At 48.4% G+C, this 20,726-nt stretch overlaps 1 protein-coding gene across 2 annotated transcripts; it reads right to left on the bottom strand.

The window, feature by feature from the left end:
• Positions 1-85: 85 nt before the first annotated feature.
• Positions 86-20,524, bottom strand: Cib2 (calcium and integrin binding family member 2). 2 transcript variants are annotated; one of them, XM_026400551.2, is made up of 6 exons: positions 20,257-20,524; positions 15,730-15,764; positions 6,013-6,124; positions 4,212-4,359; positions 1,298-1,493; positions 86-883 (listed from the first exon to the last, which is right to left on the bottom strand). In XM_026400551.2, the coding sequence occupies exons 1-6, from the start codon at positions 20,305-20,307 to the stop codon at positions 862-864; spliced, it is 564 nt and encodes a 187-aa protein (XP_026256336.1). In that variant the 5' UTR covers positions 20,308-20,524; the 3' UTR covers positions 86-861. The 2 variants fall into 2 exon arrangements, with proteins under 2 accessions (XP_026256336.1, XP_026256337.1); XM_026400552.2 differs by lacking the exon at positions 15,730-15,764 and having other exon boundaries at positions 20,257-20,462.
• Positions 20,525-20,726: the final 202 nt, after the last annotated feature.

Raw genomic sequence — 20,726 nt, 5'->3', positions numbered from 1 at the left:
TGGAAAATGTGAGGCATAGGTGTGGTATGCCTTCCTCCCGAAGGCACAGCACTGAAACAAAAGTCAGAGTCTGAGGCGAAAGAGATGTGTGTAACCTTGTGAGGCAAGGCACTCTCAGTGGGATTTTAAGGACCAGGAGAATAGGTACCACTGAACATTTCCTAATGTTGGCAGACACCGAGTGTGTGGGACACAGAGTGTTTTACTACCAGGAGTTCACAAATCTGTGGACAGCACACACCAGTGAGGATTCCACATTATTGGGGAGGTTGGATAGGGTGGTGCTCAAACTCAGGGACAGACAGGGACAGAGCCCTTTGGACCCACCGCTCACACAGCTTCACATTGGGGAGTGGTGGGAAGAGGAACAGGCCAGAGTGGGGCACAGCTCAGCCTTGGATTTTGGAAGAAGATTATATAGCTCATTAAAAGCCTGACCTCTCTCTCTCTCTCTCTCTCTCTTTTTTTTGTATTTGCTCTAGGTGACTGGGGTATCAACCCAGCACATGGTCATGTCAGACCCTACCACTTCCTGTTGGGTTTTCTTCCTTCCCCTCCCAGGAGGGACATTTCTGATGGGGAGAGAGGGGTGGATGGAAGGATTTGCTCAGGGGCTATGTGTCCTGGGGCTGGACCACTGGGAGCCCTGGGAAGGGTCCTACTCCTCACAACCCACTTCTCTCATTAAGGTTTTTTTTTTTTTCTTTCTTTCTTTCTTTTTTGCTGAAAGGGCCACAGGAAATGTTCATGGGTGTAAACCCCAGAGGCTGCCGTTCCTTTCCTGGGAAGCATGCAGCCACACCTGTATAGGCAGCAGAGCTGGGTGGTGAGCTTCCAGGTCCTACAGCCTTGGCAGTGTCCTCAGATCCGGATGTGGAAAGTGCTGGAAAGAGAGCAAGGAAAGGAGAGGGTGAGAGGTCCTGGATGGGGCAGGTAGAGGCTCCTTAGGAAAAAAGAACTGGCCCACCCCTGGCCAGTTCCTTAGGGTAGCCTGCACAGAGGCACAATTAATCACCCCAAGGGAAGGAAGGTTCAGAGGAACCAACAGCTATCCTCCAGGTTTCCAGCACCTGTCATAACTGAAGGACCTTCCGGGTCTGTATCCTTCCCAGGAGAGTCTGGTCCTTCAAAGAACAAGGCCAACCACATATGAAGGGGATCTGAGCCTTGAAGATGACCTATTGCTTCCTGGTCTGCACATCATTAACCATGGAAGTACCATAAGACCAGTCCTCCTGGATGTGGCCCCAACATTCTGATCTTCCCTCCCCAAGCCCAGTCCCTGGGGTGACAGCACCTGAGGAAATCAGGGGCCTTGGCGATCATGTCCTCAAAGTCAGCAAAGCCCAGCTTGCCGTCGCCATCTAGGTCAGCTTCCTCTATGACTTTGTCACACACGAGCACCACCTCGTCCTCATCCAGCTCTGACTTGGTGAGCCGGGCCAGTGTCAGCTCCAGGTCCTCCTTGCAGATGAAGTTGTCAGTGTTGAAGTCTGTGGGGTGGGTGGCATGGATTGGAGATGTTTAGGCCAGGGGTGGGTTCCTTCAGGTCTGGTCCTATAATACCCCTTCCTCCTTGCTGGTCACACTGACCTCTCCAAGCCTCTAAAGTCCCCAAAACATTTCTAGGCACACTTTGGGGATACTGGATCTTTGTGCTCAGCTGATGGGGTCCAAGAGGGTCTCACCCATAAAATATGGCTTAAATATCCAGTTAACAAGTTAACATTCAGAGTACCTACAAAACCCTACAATGACTATATGTATACCCAGTCAGAGACGGTTCCAAATCTGAGGCTCCCCAGGAACTTTGGGCTCAGGCCAAATATCCCTTCTGGTCTTACCCTCTGTGGGCTTCTAGAGCTGAGGAAATCAAAGCTCAAGAAGGCCAAGTGACCGACTTAAGATCACAGAGACAGTCAGAGATGGAACAGAGATTCTGACTGGGGCCTATATGACTTTAAGACCTCTGCTTTCTAAATGGGACCACATTGCCTAAGGCAGGCTTCAAGTCAAACATGTAGTCACACATCATGTTGTACATGATAAACACATACAATTTCACCTGTCAATTAGACACACACACATACACACACCAAGACAGGAGATGCAGAAGCCCCTCAGAGGCTATTGGCTGGCCTTCATACACAGAGCAGGGAGCATGGTTTGATTGTATTGAAAAAAAAAAGGCACTACCACTGCCCCAAACAGCAAAATGATTCAAGGAATGAGCTACACAAAGGCTCATCATGGTGATGAACTCCACCCCTCCTCACCATTCTCAGCCCAACTGCCAGATCTTTGCACCTGCAGTTTCTCCTGCCTGGGATGCCTTGCCCAGCAAACACCTGGGGGAAGTTTCCCTCAAATTCCCCCCCCTGCCCAAGAGGGGCTTTCTAGACATAAGGGTCCCCTTCACTGAGCTCCTCCTGACACAGTTGCAGATTAGCCTACTAAGCTAACTGACATTAATGGTAGTGAGGAAGAGAATAACTGCAATATGAGCACAGCATGCTTTTCCTCATTTAGTTTTTAAATGATACCTACTAGATAGGAAAACCTAGAATTCCCACTCTACAGATGAGGAAACAGAGTTGGATCGGATGAGACCTGCCTGAGGTCCCCGGTGGGTGCTGGTACTAGAGCCTAGAGCCATCTCCGCACTTGCTTGTGATGGCCTCCAGAGCAGGCACACGTGGGATTCATTTTTGCCATTGGAGGGACACACAGGCAGTTCTCTGGAAAGACTTGCTGGCTGGCTGGATTCCTCTGCCCATTTCGTGAAAGGAAACTGAGGCCTTTGTGTGCTCTTCCCCGTCTTTGGTGGACAATAACCCTTCCCAGAAGCAACATGTTGGGGGTCTAAGTTTGGAGGGATGATGGGTGGAATTTGGGAAGCATTTTATATGTTTCATACATGAACCATGAAGCCACAGTTTGTGGAGGGTGGACAAGCAGGTACTGTCTTTCTCATATGCAAAGACAATGTGAGTGCACAGATATATCTAAACCAAAATCCTTTGAAATAAACATGACAATGACAAAATGAAGACATCCCCTAATGGGTCCCATTGCATTAGAATCCACCAGCTGCTCAAAATACTAAGGACAAATTTGTCATTGGCTTCTCTGGTCTAGGGAAGGTTCTAGCCCCTCCTTGGACTTCAATGTCCCCCATCTAAGGATAACTGAGGATTTGACACCAATGCCCTTGGGCCTGTCGGGCTCATTGCCTCTGACACAGCAATGTAAGCTATGTGAAGTTGTATCCTTTTCAGACTCCTGAGTGCCCAGCGCCCTCTGGTGGCCAGTGAGACAATGGGGCAGAGGGCTGTGCTGTGCTAGGGTGAAATGAAGAGCCCCCTTACCCTTGGCACTTTGGGGGCCTCTCTTGCTGCTCAGCCTTCCCACCACGGGCCCACACCTCATCTCTGGGCCCCAGATTCAGTATGGCTCCTGTTCACACCCCAAAGTTTCTGAGAGATCTTTCAAAACACAGCTTCCCTTCCCCTGGACACCCTGCAGTGCCCGGTGCCCTGAGCATTAGAACCAAACTCCCAGGCTGGCTCCTTACAACCCGGCCCCAGTTTACCTCTCCAGACCCACACTGCCACAAGCCCCACCATGTCCCAAACCTCTTTTATCTTATTGAGTCCTGTGCCTTCCTGTTTCTCTAAGTCCTTATAGGCTGCCCCCTCTGCCAGGGCTGACCACTCCCATGTGTCCAGTTGACAAATCTTCTCAAATCCTCTAGGCCTTCATTAAATGACATCACATGTGACTCCCTCCTCACACTAACCCCAACCCATGGTGGGCAAGTCTCTTCCTCCTCTGCTCTTAGGATCCCTGAGGATGGCTCTCAGGCAGAATGTGTCCCTTACTGCCCCCATGCTGGACCAGCACTCTTTAAAAAAAAAAAAAAAAAAAAATATATATATATATATATATATTATATATTTTTTTTTCTTAGTTGTAGTTGGACACAATATCTTTATTTCACTTATTTATTTTTATGTGGTGCTGAGGATTGAACCCAGGGTCTCACACGTGCCAGGCGAGTGCTCTACCGCTGAGCCACAACCCCAGCCCTGGACCAGCACTCTTTAGAGGTCAGCCTTGTTGTTCTTGGTGTCTCCCATGGTGGGAGCCAGCAGTAACTGGATGGCCAGATGGCCCTGAATACCACTTCCCTGCCTCCAGGCCCTGCTTACCATAGATCTTGAAGGCGTAGTTTGCCTTGAGCTCTCGGGGAGCTGACTCGCAGAGCACAGAAAACATGTCCACAAAGTCATTAAAGGTGAGGTTCCCTTCGCCATCCTCAGAAAAAGCCTCCACGATCCTTTCCTTGAAGGGATTCTCCTGAGGAAAATAATCACAGCAATCAGAAGACTGCTGACAGGCAATGTGGCCTTAGACAAGCTTCTGAGCCTCCACTTCCCCATCTGCAAAATGGGAACAGTAATAGCACCTACTCCAAAGACTTGCTAGAGGATTCAAGGATTTAAAGTATGCAAGGCCCAGCATAGAAGCATTCCATCAGTCACATCTTATAACTAAAGAAGCTCTCCAGCTCAGCAGAGCCTCTGTGCACTCATGGGAGGCAGAAGCAGGGCCTTGTGTCATTTCCCAGGGCAGCTCACAGAGGCTTCTGCCTTGATGGATAGGGTTCTGTCCTTGGCAAGAGAAGACATTCCCTGGCATGGGTAGCTCAGGTCATGTCAAGCCAGGATGGTGGGAGCCAGAAGTGGAGCCCCAAAGGGTTGGATAACAGGACAGGACATGCTGTGGGAGTCACAGAAATGGTTCAAATACCAGGCCTGCAACCAATTCTCCCAGACCACCCCCAGTACTGCCTCCCCGGGGGGGCTGTACACTGACTCCTTTCTCTAATACCAAATCGTGCAGAGTCCCACACTCCTGGGTTCCTTCCATCACAACTGGGCTAGCACTTGGCCGACCCCATTCAGTGCCCAGCCCAGAGCTCAGAGACAGAGCACATGGTTTCTGCCCATGAGTGCCTTATGCTCTCCATGACCCTTTGAGCCTGGTCTCCCACCCCTCTTTAGGCCAGGCTGGTGCTTGTCCAGAGGCAAGGTTTGGGCTCAATGTCTCTCATGATTCCAGTCAGCCAGGTGCAGTCCCATGAGGATGCTGGGTAATGCTGTGGCCCCACATCCTAGGAGAGGGGTCATCTGCAAAGCACCATGGCATGTGGAGTTGCACCCAAATGTATTTCTCCCCCACCTTTGGAACTGGGGATCAAACTCAGAGGTGCTCTAACTCTGAGCTACATCCTGGCCTTTTTTATTTTTATTTTGAGACAGAGTCTCACTAAGTTTCTCAGGCAAACCTTAAACTTGCAATCCTCCTGCCTCAGCCTCCTGAGTTGCTGACTTACTGCAGTGTGCCAACACATCCAGCTTCCAAATGTCTCCTTAATGTTGGAATGCTCTTTACATATTCTGGGTGAGGAACTCATGAAATGAACCATTCAAATGTATGGGAGGTTTGAGGACCAGCCTCACTCAGGAGCTAGTGAGAAAATAAAATGTTGACTTACCCCAGATGCACTGAACCTGAATCAGAATTCTGAAAAGATTTTCAGGTGATTTTTGCTATGTTCAGTTCTGAGAAGTGAGCCATGGATGCCCATGCTGACCTTGCAAGAAGCCACAGCCAGACAAAGAAGAGACAGAAAAATTGTCTAAAAGGGCAGATATAATATCTGTCAAGTACAGAGGCCACTTCATGAAGGGGCAGGCAGGTGGGCACAGGCCAGTGGCTGAGCAGCAGGGCAGCCACTGATCCACAGTAACCCTATTGATTCCCCACATCTATTCATAAGAGTGCAGATGAGAAAACTGAGGCACAGAGAGGTTCAGTGGTCAGCTCAGAGCCACAGAACCACAAAGAGTGCAGCAAGGATTCACCCAAAGCTGGGTGCCTCTGCTGCCCATCCAGAGGTGTAGATTCCCCATCCCCACAGCCCAACTGGGAAGGCCTCTCACATACCCGGAGCTCCGGCATCTGGATGATGAGGCTCATAGGCACATGGACAATGGGGCTCTTCCTGTAGTCCATCGGAACAAGGTTGGGGGCCAGTTCGTAGAACCGTGCATGAAGCCTTTGAGGGAAACAGAGGAAAAGCACTGGAGGGGATGTCACCCTGATCCCCCAGTGGACCAATGCTGCTCTGTGTGGGCCTCTGCCCCAGAAAACCTACCTCAGCTCTGCCCACAAGACTGTAAAACTTGGGAGGGAAGAAGATTCTGCCTGAACCCCCATGCTGACAATCAGACTGTGTCCAGACCCTTCCCGTTTCTACGACACACCACCATCACCATCACCCTCATCCCTGGGACCGTACCCCTTTGGACTCTTAAGAGTCTTCTGTGCTTCACGCAATATGCTAAGACTTGACATGTCACCTTACTTGATATCCTCCTTATCATTGGGCATAAAGATGCATTGTGACCCCATTTTATAGCTCAGCAAATGAAGCTGAGGATAAGAGTGATTTGTCTAAGGCCACACAACTAGGACATGTAGAAGGCCAGGAAACAAATCCAGAACTGGAAATCCAGAGTAGAAATTCTTAACCACTCTTCTTTCTGCAACTCCTGGGGGTCTGCAAAACCAAGGCCCAGTTCCCTCTTCCCCAACATGAGCTCTCAGGATTGGTCTCTAAAGAGCTCTAGCAGCCCTTACATCCTCAGGAAGCCCCTGTGAATGGGCCACCTGCAACTTGCCTAGAGCAGGGAGCCATCAGGACCAAGCCCATTTATTGCCCTGGGTCCAGCCCTCCTCACTTATGGCTCAGTTTGCAGGCTCCCATCCCATCTCCTGCCCTGGACTCAGAAACACAAGACTACTTCAGCATGCTGCATGGACCCTTGGGGATGAGAAGCATCCTGACACCATCTCACTTAGAAGGTCCCCATTATCCAGGCCTCCTTTGCCTTGTGTCCTTTGGTCCAGGTCCCTGCCATTCCAGAGAATAGTCTCCTTCCCAAGGCCGGTACAATTGCATCCATAAGAACTGTTTCAATGAAGTGCTGCTGGGGACTGGGGGAAACAAGTGATCCTCTAGGGGCTGCGGTAGGTAAACTGTACAAGATGAGGCCCAAGGCTACTGAGATTAGATCAGGTATGGCCCCATATCACCTGGGCCTGGGCCTGGGCTGTCCTACCACCTCAAAGCCTAGGTCTTCTAAGTGGCCCAACTCAGATCCTCTCTTAGCAAATCCTTCAACACAGCCACCTGAACCTCACTGGGATCCACCCAACTCTTGGTGTTGAGCAGAGCATTTAATTACTTCCCCAGCTCACACACAAAAGGAACTCAGCTCCCAGTGCTGACTTGTGCCAGGCCCTGAGCTAAGGCTGTGAGAGTTATTTTTCCTATTTTAACTCCCAAACCATCCTGAGAGGTAGATATTAGCCTCCTATTTTTCAGGTGGGATAACTAAGGCTCAAGAGTTAAATGCCTATTCCCTACTTAAGCAACCAGTGAGAAGTGGGGATGAGACTTGAACCCAGATCTCCATGTTTCCCCTGCAAGTCAAGCCACTCTGGCAAGCATGTATGTCATCAACACCTGGTTCAGAGACTGTCCAGGGCAAATGAAAAGCAAAATGCCACAAGCCCACTTCCCATCCTCTTACAAGAGCCTGAATTCACAAAGAAGCTCCATGGCTTGGAGGAAGCTAGAGGTGGGTAAGGCCCGAGAATTTATCCCTTAGGTGTGAGGGAGTCAACAAAAACCAGGGTGGCAGGATCAAGTGGGGATTTTCCATAAGAGGGTGTTCAAGGACTTTCTTTGCTTCTATTTCCTGCATTGAGAAAAACAGTCCCCAAACCCTACAACCACAAATTGTTTTGCAATCCATATATTGACAGATCCATTGTGTTTCCAATTTTTATATTTCCCACTTGACTTTGACACCTAAACACAGTATGTGTGCAGGAGTATGATGCTCAGCTATTTCTGGGGGCTGGCTTAAATCTCCATTAAATCACCATTCCCCCAATAAAGGGTACTGAGTTCAAGATGATTTATATATTTGTCTTATATATCTAGGACCAGAAATAATATTTGTGCTACTTGAATTGCTCCAGAGCATAAGGTAAAATGTGAAGGCTGGCTTAAAGCCTCATGTCAGGCTGCAGCAGGAGCCTGAGGTCAGGCTGAGGTTGGAAACACTCTCTCACTAGCAGAGTGGCTTTGGGTAAGTGGAGTAACCTTTGAAAAATAAACGATCATTGTACTGTCATGTGTAACTAATTAAAACAAATTAAAAAAGAAAAAGAATGGGGCTGGGGATGTGGCTCAAGCGGTAGCGCGCTCGCCTGGCATGTGTGCGGCCCGGGTTCGATCCTCAGCACTACATACCAACAAAGATGTTGTGTCTGCCAACTAAAAAATAAATATTAAAAATTCTCTCTCTCTCTCCTCTCTCACTCTCTCTTTAAAAAATAAAAAATAAAAATAAAAAAGAAAAAGAAATTTCTCTTTCAGAAATGGGGGCCACCCTGCTATTGTCACACTTGTAAGAACTAAATAGGATGATGCTCATAAATCCTCCTGGCTCTTGCTGAGTGATGGTGGCACATACCTGTAATACCAGTGACTTGGAAGGCTGAGGCATGAGGATTGCCAAGTTCGAAGCCAGCTTCAGTAACTTAGCAAGGCCCTCTGCAACTTGGTGAGACTCTGTCTCAAAAATTTAAAAAGGCTTGTTAAGCACCCCTGGCTTCAATCCCTAGTACAAACAAACAAACAAACAACCATCCTGGCTCTCAACTGTAGCTATTAGCATGTTGGCTGACATGTGTGGGGCTTCCTGGAAGGAGAGGGTTTGGGAGAGGGGCTGGGAATGCTTTTCCAGGGTTGAGGAGGTTCTGCTAGGGTGGGAAGCCAGCTTCTGCCCAGGTGGGAAGCCAGCTTCTGCCCTAGTACACAGATCTGTCCTAAAATGATGAATAATGTTAGAATTTTTTTCTTTAAAGTAAACCTAAGAAGAATTTGAAATCCTAAATCACTCTGGAAGATAATCTAAACATTGTCACCATTTCCCCAATAAAGGGTACTGAGTTCAAGATGATTTATATATTTCTCTTATCATACATCTAGGACCAGAAATAATATTTGTGCTACTTGAATTGCTCCAGAGCATAAGGCAAAATGTGAAGGCCTCCAAGTTTATATTAAAGAATCAATAAAACCGTGATACCAAAACCCAATGAGTAGCATCCAGAATGAACCGAGGGCATTTGCATGTGCAGATGCAAAGCTCTTTTTAAAATAACATACCGGTAAATCAAGTCCAGCAGTTTTTAAGAGAATAATACACTGGGACCAGGTGGGATTTATTCCAGAATGCAAGCATGGTTCAATGCATGGAAATCTGTGACTATAAATGATATTAATAGACAAAAATTTTGATCAATTTGACAGATACATTTATGACTGTGTGGTTGTACACACCACATGTTCACACTGAGATCCCCATGAGGTGGAAGTGGAGAAGTGTAGTTAGAGGGAAGCTGACTTATTGCTTAATCTATATTTGATTTTTTTTTCTTGGTGATGGGGGTGGAAATTAAGGCATTATGCATGCTAAGTATGTGCTCTGCCACTGAGCTGCAGCCTCAGTTGCAAAGTTTTTAAATTTTTAAAAGTATTTGTTAATAAAAATTAAAAATGTTAAAAGCATGTGGATTTTTTATTTTAATTTTTTTTGTCAACAGAATCTTAAAATTCTTAGTAAAACAGAAACAAAGTAGTTTCTGCTTAGAAGCAGAACTAAAAGGACATCTTCATTGTAAATCAACATCAAACATCATATTTAGCCAGCCAGGTGTGGTGGCACATACCTGTAATCCCAGGGGCTTGGGAAGCCGAGGTAGGAGAACTGTGAGTTCAAAACCAGCCTCTGCAAGTTCAAAGCCAGCCTCTGCAAAAGTGAGGCACTAAGCAACTCAGTGAGACCTTGTCTCTAAATAAAATACAAAATAGGGCTGGGGATATGGCTCAGAGGACAAAGTGACCCTGAGTGCAATCCCCAATACCCCCTGACAAAAAAACAAAAATCACACTTAAAATACTGGAAATAAACCCATAAATGTGGGATGCCTATAATCACCATCATTATATAACATGTTCCCTCTGGAGTGCTAGTTAATATAATTAGTTAAAACAATAAAAGAGTACGTATAAATGTTGGAAAGAAGGAGGCAAATCATCATTACTTGTTGGAAAACAAAAAAAATTATATTTGAATTAGAGCTTAGAAGATTTTCTATGTAACAACTTTCCTATATATCAACATTAGCCTAATAAAAAATGATTAAAAAGACCTAATTCAGTGGCTGGGGATGTAGCTCAGTAGCAATGTGCTTGCCTAGCAAGGGTGAGACCCTGGGTTTGATCCTGGGTACTGCTAAAAACAAATAAACAAACAAAAACACTAATTCACAATTTTAAAGAAGCAATAAAACAAAACCAGCTATGTATAAAATTAATATGAAATGAATACTAAAAACATGAAACTTTATCAAGGGGTATAATGTTTTAGGTAGTTAAGATAATTAGTGTATATTCCTAATAAGAAAGAGTTAATACCAGGAGCTAGGGATATAGCTCTGTGGTAAAGCACTTGCCTACCATAGGCAAAGGCCCTGGGTTCAATCCCTGGTACTTAAAAAAAAAATAATAATAATAAAGAAAGGCAATACTCTAATGATGCTGTGTTTTACTTTTACACAGTACTATAAAGTAATTAAATTAAAAGCTGAATTAAAATTTAGAATTTTGTTACCAACATGTACAAATTAAAAGACTTTAAATTATGCATCTGGATTTGCTAATTATGCTGGGACCGAAGAGCAACTGTTTCTGCAGCTGCTATTTTAATGAGCCCCAGACTGGGCAGCTTCATTTATTTACAGTGCATGCTGGCCCGCAGGCAGCTGTGTTTCAGACTTTTAGGTTATTCAAGTCAGAAGACAAAAAGACCTGTAACAATAGTGTGGGCAAAATTCAAAAGTCTTAAAATTCTACTTTGATCCTGAAATCTGTATTTTAAGGAAATAATCCCCAATATGCAGTTATGTGAAGGTGCCTCAGTGATAGTCACCTCAGTACTAATTAAAATGGTGAAAACTTGGTCACCTGGATGTCGGCTAAATCAATTAAGAGACACTCAGTAAACACAGCTATTTAAAATGTTCTAGAAGAATACCTAATGATCTTGAAAGTTGGTTGGGGGTGTTGCTGTGGCAGAGCACATGCTTACCAGGCAAGAGGCCCTTGGTTCCATCCCCAGCACCAAAGTCCAAAAAAGTTGTTCACACAATGTAAACTGAAAAAAGTAGAATGTACAGTAGGAGTCCATTTAATAATTTTTTAAAAGCTTGTATAAAAAAAGAAAGACAGAAAAGAAGGTTGTTTACTAAAATGTTAGTAGTGGTTATCTTGGATGGTGAGGGTATTGATATATTGTTTTCTTTTTTATTAGCTATTTTTAGTTTTTAAAAAATAGTGCTAAAATAGCAAAATTTACCATCTTAACTACTAAAATTACTTTAAAAAAATTTTTTTAGTTATAGATGGACACAATATCTTTGTTTTATTTACTTATTTTTGAATGTGGTCCTGAGGATCGAATCCAGTGCCTCAGGTATGCGAGGCGAGCACTCAGCCACTAAGCCCCAGCCCCAGCCCCCTAAAATTACTTTTAATGGTAATAAAATGCACATAAAATTGACTACCTCGGCCATTTTTAAGTGTACACTTCATGGTATTAAGGGCATTTACACTGTCAGGCAAACATTACCACCACCCATCTCCAGAACTTTTTTCATCTTGCAAAACTGAAACTCTATACCCATGAAACAGTAACTCCCCTCTTCCCCCTCTTCCCAGCCCCGGCAACCACCCTTCAACTGTGTGTCTCTATGAATTTGACTATTCTGGGTCCCTCGCTAAGGTGGAGTATACGGTACATCTCTTTGTGACTGGCTTACTTCATGTAGCATAATGTTCTCAAGGTCTATCTAGTATATTGCATGTGTCCCAATGCCTCTGTTTTAAGGCTGAATAATATTCTTTTCCCCGGGTATACTGTGCTTTGTTCAGCCATTCATCTGCTGAGGGGCACTTGGGTTGCTGCCACCTTTTGGCTACTGTGAATAATGCTCTAAGGACATGAGAGTACAAACTTGTCTTCAATTCTTTTGATTATATACTATAAACTGAATTGCTGGATTGTATGGAAATTCTATTTTTAATTTTTTTTTGCAGATCTACCATATATTTTCCATAGCTCTCTTGTAAATTCTTACAATTTGTCTTAAAAAAAACTATTTTAAGCATATTACAAAACAACATTGTTTGACTTTTTGATAAACATAAAAGAAAATGCTGGCACAACTTACAACAAAATATTAGCAGACATTATTTCATGGGTGGGGTTAGGATTATAAGGTACATTTTTTGTCTTCTGTTGACTAGCTTTCCTTTTTCTTTTCTCTCTCTCTGTGTGTGTGTGTGTGTGTGTGTGTGTGTGTTACTTCCTGGGGATCAAACCCATGGCCTTGCTCATACTAGAAACTATATTCTAATTTTTTTACAGTAATTTATATTAGATGTGCAACAAAAAATTAAAAGTAACTAAAAATAGATTAAGACAAAGTTTTTTAAAGGCTGAGAAAATAAACAGTAAAGTAACAACAAGATGAACACCTGGGGTTACTAATTTGGTGAGCCTTTCTCTATACCCAGGGGACAAGGACTCCTAAGCCACTCATGCACAGTGTAACGGGGGATGCCATAGTTGAAGCTTTAAGCATCTGATCCACAGACAGCAAGGAGGCTGAAGGGATGGGTGGCCCAATAGGGTGGGCTGCCCATTTGGGCTCAGAGAGTGGGTAGAAGAGCTGTGTCCTGGGGAGCAATTGGATCTACCAGGGTAGGGGTGGAGGGAGTAGAGAGAGAATCAGCTCTATGGTTATCTGTGACTCCGTGTCACTGACCCAAGGCTGCCAGAAAGCTAGGCCCCAAGCTGCAAAGAGCCTCCTGCTCAGGTTTCCTCCTCGCCATCTGGTCAGTACTCAGGGTGCAGCTTACCAAGAAAACCATCCGGGTGGGGGCAGGGTGGCTGCACTGAGGTCTTGGGAGGAGGGCAGACTAGCAGAGGCTGGGCCTGGTCAGTCTGGCCCTGCTGCTGCCCTGCTGTGCATTGCTGGGCAGATCTTTGCTCCTTGCTCTTTCTGGACTCCAGGTCTTAGTTGTGCTGCCTGGACTTGAGATGTAAACAGTAGGGGGGGTGCTTCCCTGGGTGGATAGGAATCAGTCACACTGGCCTCTACTAGTACCCAGAGAGAAGGCTGGAGAAGAGTAAAGAAGCTGATACTAAAAAGGAACCAAAGTGGCCATGCCTGGTTCCTCCAGGGACAGGTAATCCCACCTCCTGCCTTATCTCACTGCCCTTCCCTGAAGGTACACAGGTGGGCAACAGAACTCCAAGTAGCTCTTAGTTGTCTTTAAAATACCATTGACATGGCCCTCCCAGAAAATAGTCCCAGCAAACACTGCTGTCCCTACCCTGAAGATGTGGCAAGGAGACACATAAGGTGCCACATAGTAGGGACCAGATGCCAGGCTTCGTCCCTCCCCTTCCCCACATGGTCACTTCATAGGAAAAACACTGAGTCTAGTTCTGTGGGTCCTCAATGATTAGTAACATAGAGTCTGGGCTTGAATACACTAGTGACAAAGCAGTGGGGTGGGTGTGTCCAGGTGTGTGGAGAGGTCCTTCACTGCTTTTGGGACCTTAGCTGTGGCCTTTGCTCTGATGTTGAATTATAAAGGCTGGGTACCAAAGGGTGCAGAGGTGGGCAGATGAGACTGCAGAGAGCCAGGACAGTCCTCCCTAAGCACTCTCACTGCCTGGACTCCCTCATTTGCAAAGAGGCCAGGAACACCCCCAGAGGTCTGTCATATTGACTCCCACTCCTAACCTTGAGCCACTCTTCCCTCGTCCCCCCAGAGGCAACCTTGCTGCTCTCAGTAAAACCACAAGAAGGGCAGGGATCCGCCGCAGGCCGGCTTCCTTGTGATAGCTGCTCCTCAGGCTGGATCCATCTCCATGGCCAGTCGTCCCTCACCCACACACTCTTCCAGCCCTCACCAGTGATTTACAGGGGCAATCCCAGGAGCAGCCTGAGAGACCCAAGTCTTACTTGACAACAAGTTCAAGGGAAGCTGGCATCTGAGCCCACAAACCCACAGAGCACCATTAAGTTTAAGAACTCTGTGTGATCACTGGGCTGGCAGGGAGTCGGGAGGCTCCCCAGAGAAGGGAGTGACTGAAGCTGGGTCTAGAAGGAAGTATGGCATGAGAAAGGGCACCCTGGGTAGAGATGGTCAGCACAAAGACTTGGGGGGAAGGGGCTTCAGTGGCCAGAATGGAAATGGTTGTGGGCCTAAAGGAAAATCAGTCTGGGTCTGGCATCTACAAAGTGGATGTTGGGAGCTCCTCACAGCAGAGGACAAATGTGGCAAGGCTTAAATGAAGCTTTGTGTCAAAACTCTGAAAGGTCAAAGATGCCACCAGAACACCAGGAGCAACTGCTGCAAGATTACATTCTGAGAGCCATCTTGTCCCAATGGGGTCCTCACCCTCACAACACTCAAGCTCTGGCCAAATCCCAGTTATTAGATACCACGCTGGGGTTACTGCCTCTTGACAGCAGTCCTGTCATCCCATTTCCCAGAAGCAGCTGAGGCTCAGGCAGGGTCAAACCTGACTTGAAGCCATGGAGCTGGGAAGTGGAAGGAGAGCCCGATCTCTCTGAGGGGATGGAAGTGGGGTACACCTCACCCCCCTCAGAGGACAAGTTGAAATGGCAGCCTGGGAAGAGAGGAGCACTGCCTGTCCAAGCAGAGTGGTTAGGGCAGTGACAAACTACAGAACAGCTATCTTGAGAAGCTGCACCAAACTCCAGCCCCAGCCTGTCCATCGATCTCCAAGGAAAGTGATCCTGAGACTTCTCTGGCTTTTAATGCCACCTGATAGCCTGAGCAAAGGAGCCCAGCCAGGGCTATGGAACAGGTTTCCTGGCATTCTGTGATTCCACTGTCTGGTCCTGGGGCTCTGAGACTACCAAGCCCCTTCATTTTCCTGTCCAGGACCACCCCCACAACCTGCGAGGACAGGGAAGGAAGGAGATTCCTGGTTTCTGGACAACCCAGGAGTCAAAGGACATCAAAGCTGGAACTAGAGAGGCCTAACAGGGGATACCTGTGGTAGTAGGCCCCAAGATGCAGGGACACAGCAAGGGACCTGAAGTCAGAAGCCAGATCTCCAATCCCTGGCTATGTAACTTGGGCCAAGTTGCTGAGTCCCATCTTTAAAAGGGGATAACAGAATCTTCTTGTTATAAAGTCACAGTGAAAATTAAATGAAAATGTACCTGAAACCCTCCCACCCCAGAGTCTAGCATGTAATGAGTAGATGCTCCCTCCATTCCTGGCAGGAGGATCAGGGCCTTGGGAGCAGTGGGAAGTTCTTGAGTCCACAAGGCAGGCTCTGGGTATAGCTAAGGCCTCAAATGCATAGATGCTCTTTCTCAGCTCCAGCTTCTACAGTCAGCCCACATGGGGTCCCTGGCCCCACCCCTGCTGCAGCCCCAGCCCCAAAAGGGTGGACAAGAAGCCACACTTACTTGAGGATGTCCTTCTTATTGAAGAAGGTGCAGTCCTGTGGAGGGAAAACATACACACACAGTGGGCTGTGCGGCCCAAGGCTCCTTCCTTTCTCAGAGCCCTTGAGCCACAGGTCCTCACCACACAGCCCTGTGCTGGGGGCAGAAGAGACTCTATTTCCCCTCCCACATCTGCCCACTGCCTGGGAAGCCAAAGCATGGGTGGAGTGGGGCTGTGAGACATGCTTGGGGATGTACAGTAAAGAAGGAGCTGGAGTTCACAGGTTGTCTTAAAGGCCAGTGGAATAAGCTGTGAGAGAACGGGAAGGTAGCTGGGACACTAAATTCTGACCTCCACTGAGGATGCACATGGCCACCACATTACACTAGTTCAGGTCCTGAGGATGGGGCCTCATGGAGGTGTGCAAGGTACATTGTGCATTCTGGATGGTCATGGGAAGCAGCCCTATGTTGGGAGACAGTAAATTCCAGGAATGTGGACAGAGGAAGCAACAGTATATATCCAGTGTCTGAAGCCACAGAAATGGGTAAGGTCACACAGTGGGAAAAGAGGAGGGATGGAGGACTGGGGGAAGAGGCTGTGGAGGAGGAGGGTGGGCAGGGAGCCTTGGAAGCATCTGGACAAAAGAAAGGGTGGAGGCTGCTAAGGAGGCCCAGGTGGGTTACCCAGAATGGGCAGCACTCAGCTCCTGAGGTCATACAGATTATAACCTCCTAGGACTTACCTGGTGGCCTGGTCTGCCTATAGTGGGTAAAAAATACTGGCATCTTTGATGGTGTCTATTTATTTATTTATTTGTCAATGGACCTTTATTTTTTATTTATTTGTAGGCAGTGCTGAGAATCGAACCCAGTGCCTCACACATGCTAGGTAAGCGCTCTACTACTGAACCCCAGCCCCAGCCCTTTGATGGTGTTTTTTATGCCAGGCTTTGGAGGGAAGCAAAGAGGTAAAAAGGATCCAGCACTTCCTAAAATAGCCAATGGAGAAGGCCTTTTATGTGTATCCTCCGCTGTTGGGCTCCTGTGTCTTTGTCCACTGTTGCAGTATGAAGGAAGAAGGCCTCTTAGGCTCTGCAGAGCCCAGAGCCTGGAGGGCCTCCTGGGGCCATATGCTGAGCAGAGCTGCTCTGATGCAGGGTGAATGGCTGCAGCCCAGGCTTGCAGACAGCCAGGCTGGCCTGGATAAGACCTGAAACCTCTGGACATCAGGTCAATTGGATTGCATGTTGAGGCAGGCCAAGAATGATGCCCATAGGATGCCCACAACAGGGAGGGCTCCATTGGGCACCTTCAGCTGGGGACAGTTGGTAAGAATGTCTGGGTCCCATGAAGCCAAATAAATCTGTCCTTCTGGGAGTTAGATGAAGGACTCTATGCTGCCTTGCCCTTCTTGGAAATGTAGGTGCTGCTCCTGGGGGGACTTGGCTTTGCTTTTGGCAATGGCTCCTCTGTGGGAGCCATGAAAGGCTCAGGTTGGGGAAGCAGTGGCTCCACCTTCCACCCAGCAGGCAGAAAACTCCTGCCTGGCAGGTCTAAGACTCAGAGAGGCTGGGAACCATGTGGGCTGATACTCTGGAGACCTGGTTCAGGCAGCCTGACTGAGCCTTCCAGGTACAGATGACCCTCTGCTGCAGGCTGGTTCTGAGGTTGGAAGGTGCCAGTCACAAGGGCCAAGACTCTGCTAACTAGCCAGGAGGGGGTTGTTGGCAGACCTGGAATGAAGAGGTCCTGGTTCCTGATCTCCTCTCTTCTGATCTGTCTGCTCCCTCCTCCCCTCCCCTCTCTCACTGACCCTGGGTTAGAAAGGAAGTATTCAGGTCCTGACCCAAGGGTTCTACTGGCAAAGATGCAAAAGCTTCCCATATAAACCTGGGCTCTTATCATGATTATTACATCTCTCTACATCAATGGTCCTTAAGATGGGGTTCCTGGACCAGCAGCAGCACTGGGACCTGAATTTTCAGAAGATCCCTCCTGTCCTTTGTCCCTGCATTGTTGCACCAGGAGTCCATATTCCATAAATGGTTCCCTAGGGTCTTCAACAGCAAGAGGGGACTGGCCAGTGCAGTCAATGCAACTCTTTGTTCATGGATTATTTTCATAGAAAAATTTTGTTTTACAATGATGATATACAGTGTCCACTGAAAGGAAAAGGGAAGAGAGAGAACAGAACAGAAGAGATGAGATAGAAGGGGAAAGAAGGAAGAGGGAGAAAGAGTGAGAGAACCAAGGAACTGTGGCAAAAGCCAGTGAGTGGCTGGGGTGGAGGGAGCAGATAGGAGGGGTGAGGAAGGAGCAGTTAGACCTCTCATTCCCAGGAGACTGAGGAGGTCTGGACCAGGGCCAGGCCCTGGGGTTAAAGGAGAGGTACCCAGGTGAGACACAAAAGAGACTTGTTCTTAACTGAAAATGGGGGCTAAAGGAAAATGGAGTGTTGGAATGGCTGGAAGAGCAGCGGTGGGTTCTGGGAAAGGTAGTGAGGCCTGTTTGAGAGTTTGAAGGTTCTGGGGAATAGATTTACAATTCAGAGTGACCTAGACAGAAGCTTAAACTTTGGGAACCAATGACACCTGGGAACTAGGAAGAAGGCACCCTTCCTTAGGGAGAGAAGACTGTCAGGCTGGAAGTCCCAAGAAACCTGGTGATCACTTGGGGCAGAGGTGGCTATAACTCAGGGTCACCCCATCCAGCACTGGCTGGCCATGTTGGACAGCCAGAGGGAAGGAGATGGGGCCTCTCAGATTTCATGTCTCTCATTTCTCCCACCCGCCTGGCAGGGTCTAGCCAGGCCTGGCAAAGGATCAGAACCCAACACTGGAACTGGCTCTGACGGGTAACCCAATAGGCTGGTCTGAGTGGGAACCCAGGCTCCCTATCCCCGCCCCAGACCATTCTTTGTTTCTGGGTATGGGCTGCTTGCCCATGCCTACCTCTAAGCTTTTATTCAAACTGCCACCTCCACCTGGAATGTCTCCTCATGCACTGCTGAGTAAAATGCACCCATCTTCCAAGGGCTTGTTCAAGCACTGCACTGTTTCTAAATCTTGCAGACAAAGCAAAAGCCAGCTACCTCCAGGTATTCCCCTGCCTGCTAACACTCCTCCCTAGAACACACTCCACACCTGCCTCTATCACAAGGGCCACACTGGAGGTAAAAGTCTGTCTCACTTAAACTTTGAGTGTCTTCTGGACAAAAAAGCACATAGTCCAGCCCACTTCATCCCAAAGGAAGAAAGCCAGCCTTGGGTTTGCTATTCAAATTTCTAAGTGAGACCTGAATGCCCAAGGCTCCTTAGCCTCTGTTTACTTTCCTATAAAATGGAGCGAATGATCCACCTCACTGTGATGGTCAAGTGAGTTGATGCGTGGAGGGCATTGACTACAGTGTCAGGTATACTTCTAGCTCTCCATAAATACTCTCTTCTTTCCTGAGCCTCACAAGAGGAACTGAGAAATCTGTGTTACTGATAAGTAGGAGACAAAGGGGCACTTATTTTACCTTCACCCACATCAAAGGACCCACACTTCAAGCTCGCTTTCCTTCATGCCAACACAAATATTCATGAAAGCTCCAGGTATCTACTATGTTCCTCTCTCCCAAGACAGTGGTGACAACAGGGTCCTGTCAGCCCTGCCTCGGGGAGTCAGGGAAGGTATCAGAGTAAGGCCTTGAAGGCTGGGAGAGATCACCTGGAGACAGGTGTCTCAGGCCCAGGAAACTGTACAGAAAAGAAAGAAACGGAAGGAGGGAAGAAGGAAAGAGCATGGCCAGTTGGGGATTGTGGACTGTTCTGAGGTAGTGGTAGTGCAGTCAGTAGGCAAGGGACCTGGAGAAATTGAGGCTGCAGAGGTAAGCTGGGCAGTTGGCCAGGGATCCTGGTAAGTCAGGGGTGGGGGCTTCATCTACAAGAATTTTTTACATGGGTGGGAGGACAGTGGGATCCTGGATCCTGACAGCTGGTACTGGAACCTAGAAGGATCTAAGGAGTGCTCTTGGGGGTGCTGACAGAGATTAAAGAAGTGGCCATGTAAGAATGGTACCTGGCTTACCTTCTTGTTCCAGTTATTTCCATGTTGTGGCCAGAGGGATCACTCCAACAGATAAACAGCCCAAGTTAAGACCACAATTGGGGCTATAAAACCCCACTCCCAACCCTTCTTGGGACTGTGGGGACTGACAAGGCTTTCGGCTCACGTTTTCTAACTCTCCATCTCAGTGCCAGGTGGTCGCTGGGAGGGGTGGCTTGGGTCCAGCTTGGACCCAGCATTAAGGCTGGATGGGGGAGAGAGGAAGGGAAAGGGAGCAAGGTGTGCCCGACACAAATTTCCACCTGGAAAGCACTGTCGTTCCCCAGGCGGGGAAACTGAGGCTCCGCGAGGGGTAAGTCACCAGCCCAAGGTCAGGCTGCGCGCTGAAGGCAGGAGTAGGATTTGAACCCCAGAGAACTGGCTTCCCCGCGGTCTCGGGAAAAGACAGGAGGGGCGGAGGGCGCCGCTTCAGGGACCGGGGCGCGCCGGGCTCACCTGGTAGTTGTCCAGCTGCTCTTCGGTGAAGATGGTCTGCTTGTTCCCCATGGTGGCTGCGGCGCCGTCGTTCGCCCGCGGGTGCGCCGCCTCCCATCAGCGGCCGCAGGAGCCGGGAGCCTAGCGCCCCGCGGCCCTCTCCAGCCCCGCGGCGGGCAGCGTCCCCGGGCGGCCGGACCCGCCACCCCGCTCCGCGGCTCGCCCTGAGGAGGTTAGCGGGGGGCCAGAGGCGCCGACCCGGCCCCGGCGTGGCAGCGACTCCGCCCCCGGCGGGGAGGCGACGGGCGCCGGACTCCGGTGTTGTGCGCTCGGGGCCCGCCAGGCGGCGGCGTGGCCGCGAGAGGGCTCCTGGTGCCGCCGTGCGCGCGTCTGCAGGGCCCACCCAGGACTTCCGGCCAGCAGGGCCAGGGTCGCTGCGGGTGAGGGCGCCGGGCCTGGGAAATCCCTTCCAGGGATGGAGTAGGGCGAGT

Source organism: Urocitellus parryii, chromosome 6, assembly GCF_045843805.1.
Source record: "Urocitellus parryii isolate mUroPar1 chromosome 6, mUroPar1.hap1, whole genome shotgun sequence".
Classification (NCBI taxonomy): Eukaryota; Metazoa; Chordata; class Mammalia; order Rodentia; family Sciuridae; genus Urocitellus; species Urocitellus parryii.
The sequence above is the reverse complement of the archived record's forward strand: the minus strand, read 5'-3'. Positions and strand labels throughout refer to the sequence as shown.

Bases quoted from the DNA above. Each gene is read 5' to 3' on its own strand.
- Cib2 (XM_026400551.2), bottom strand. From the start codon at position 20,307: ATGGGGAACAAGCAGACCATCTTCACCGAAGAGCAGCTGGACAACTAC. The intron at 4,360-6,012 runs GTATGTGAGAGG...TATTTTCCTCAG, and splicing joins TCCAGATGCCGGAGCTCCGG to GAGAATCCCTTCAAGGAAAG. The intron at 1,494-4,211 runs GTAAGCAGGGCC...CCCACCCCACAG, and splicing joins CTACGCCTTCAAGATCTATG to ACTTCAACACTGACAACTTC.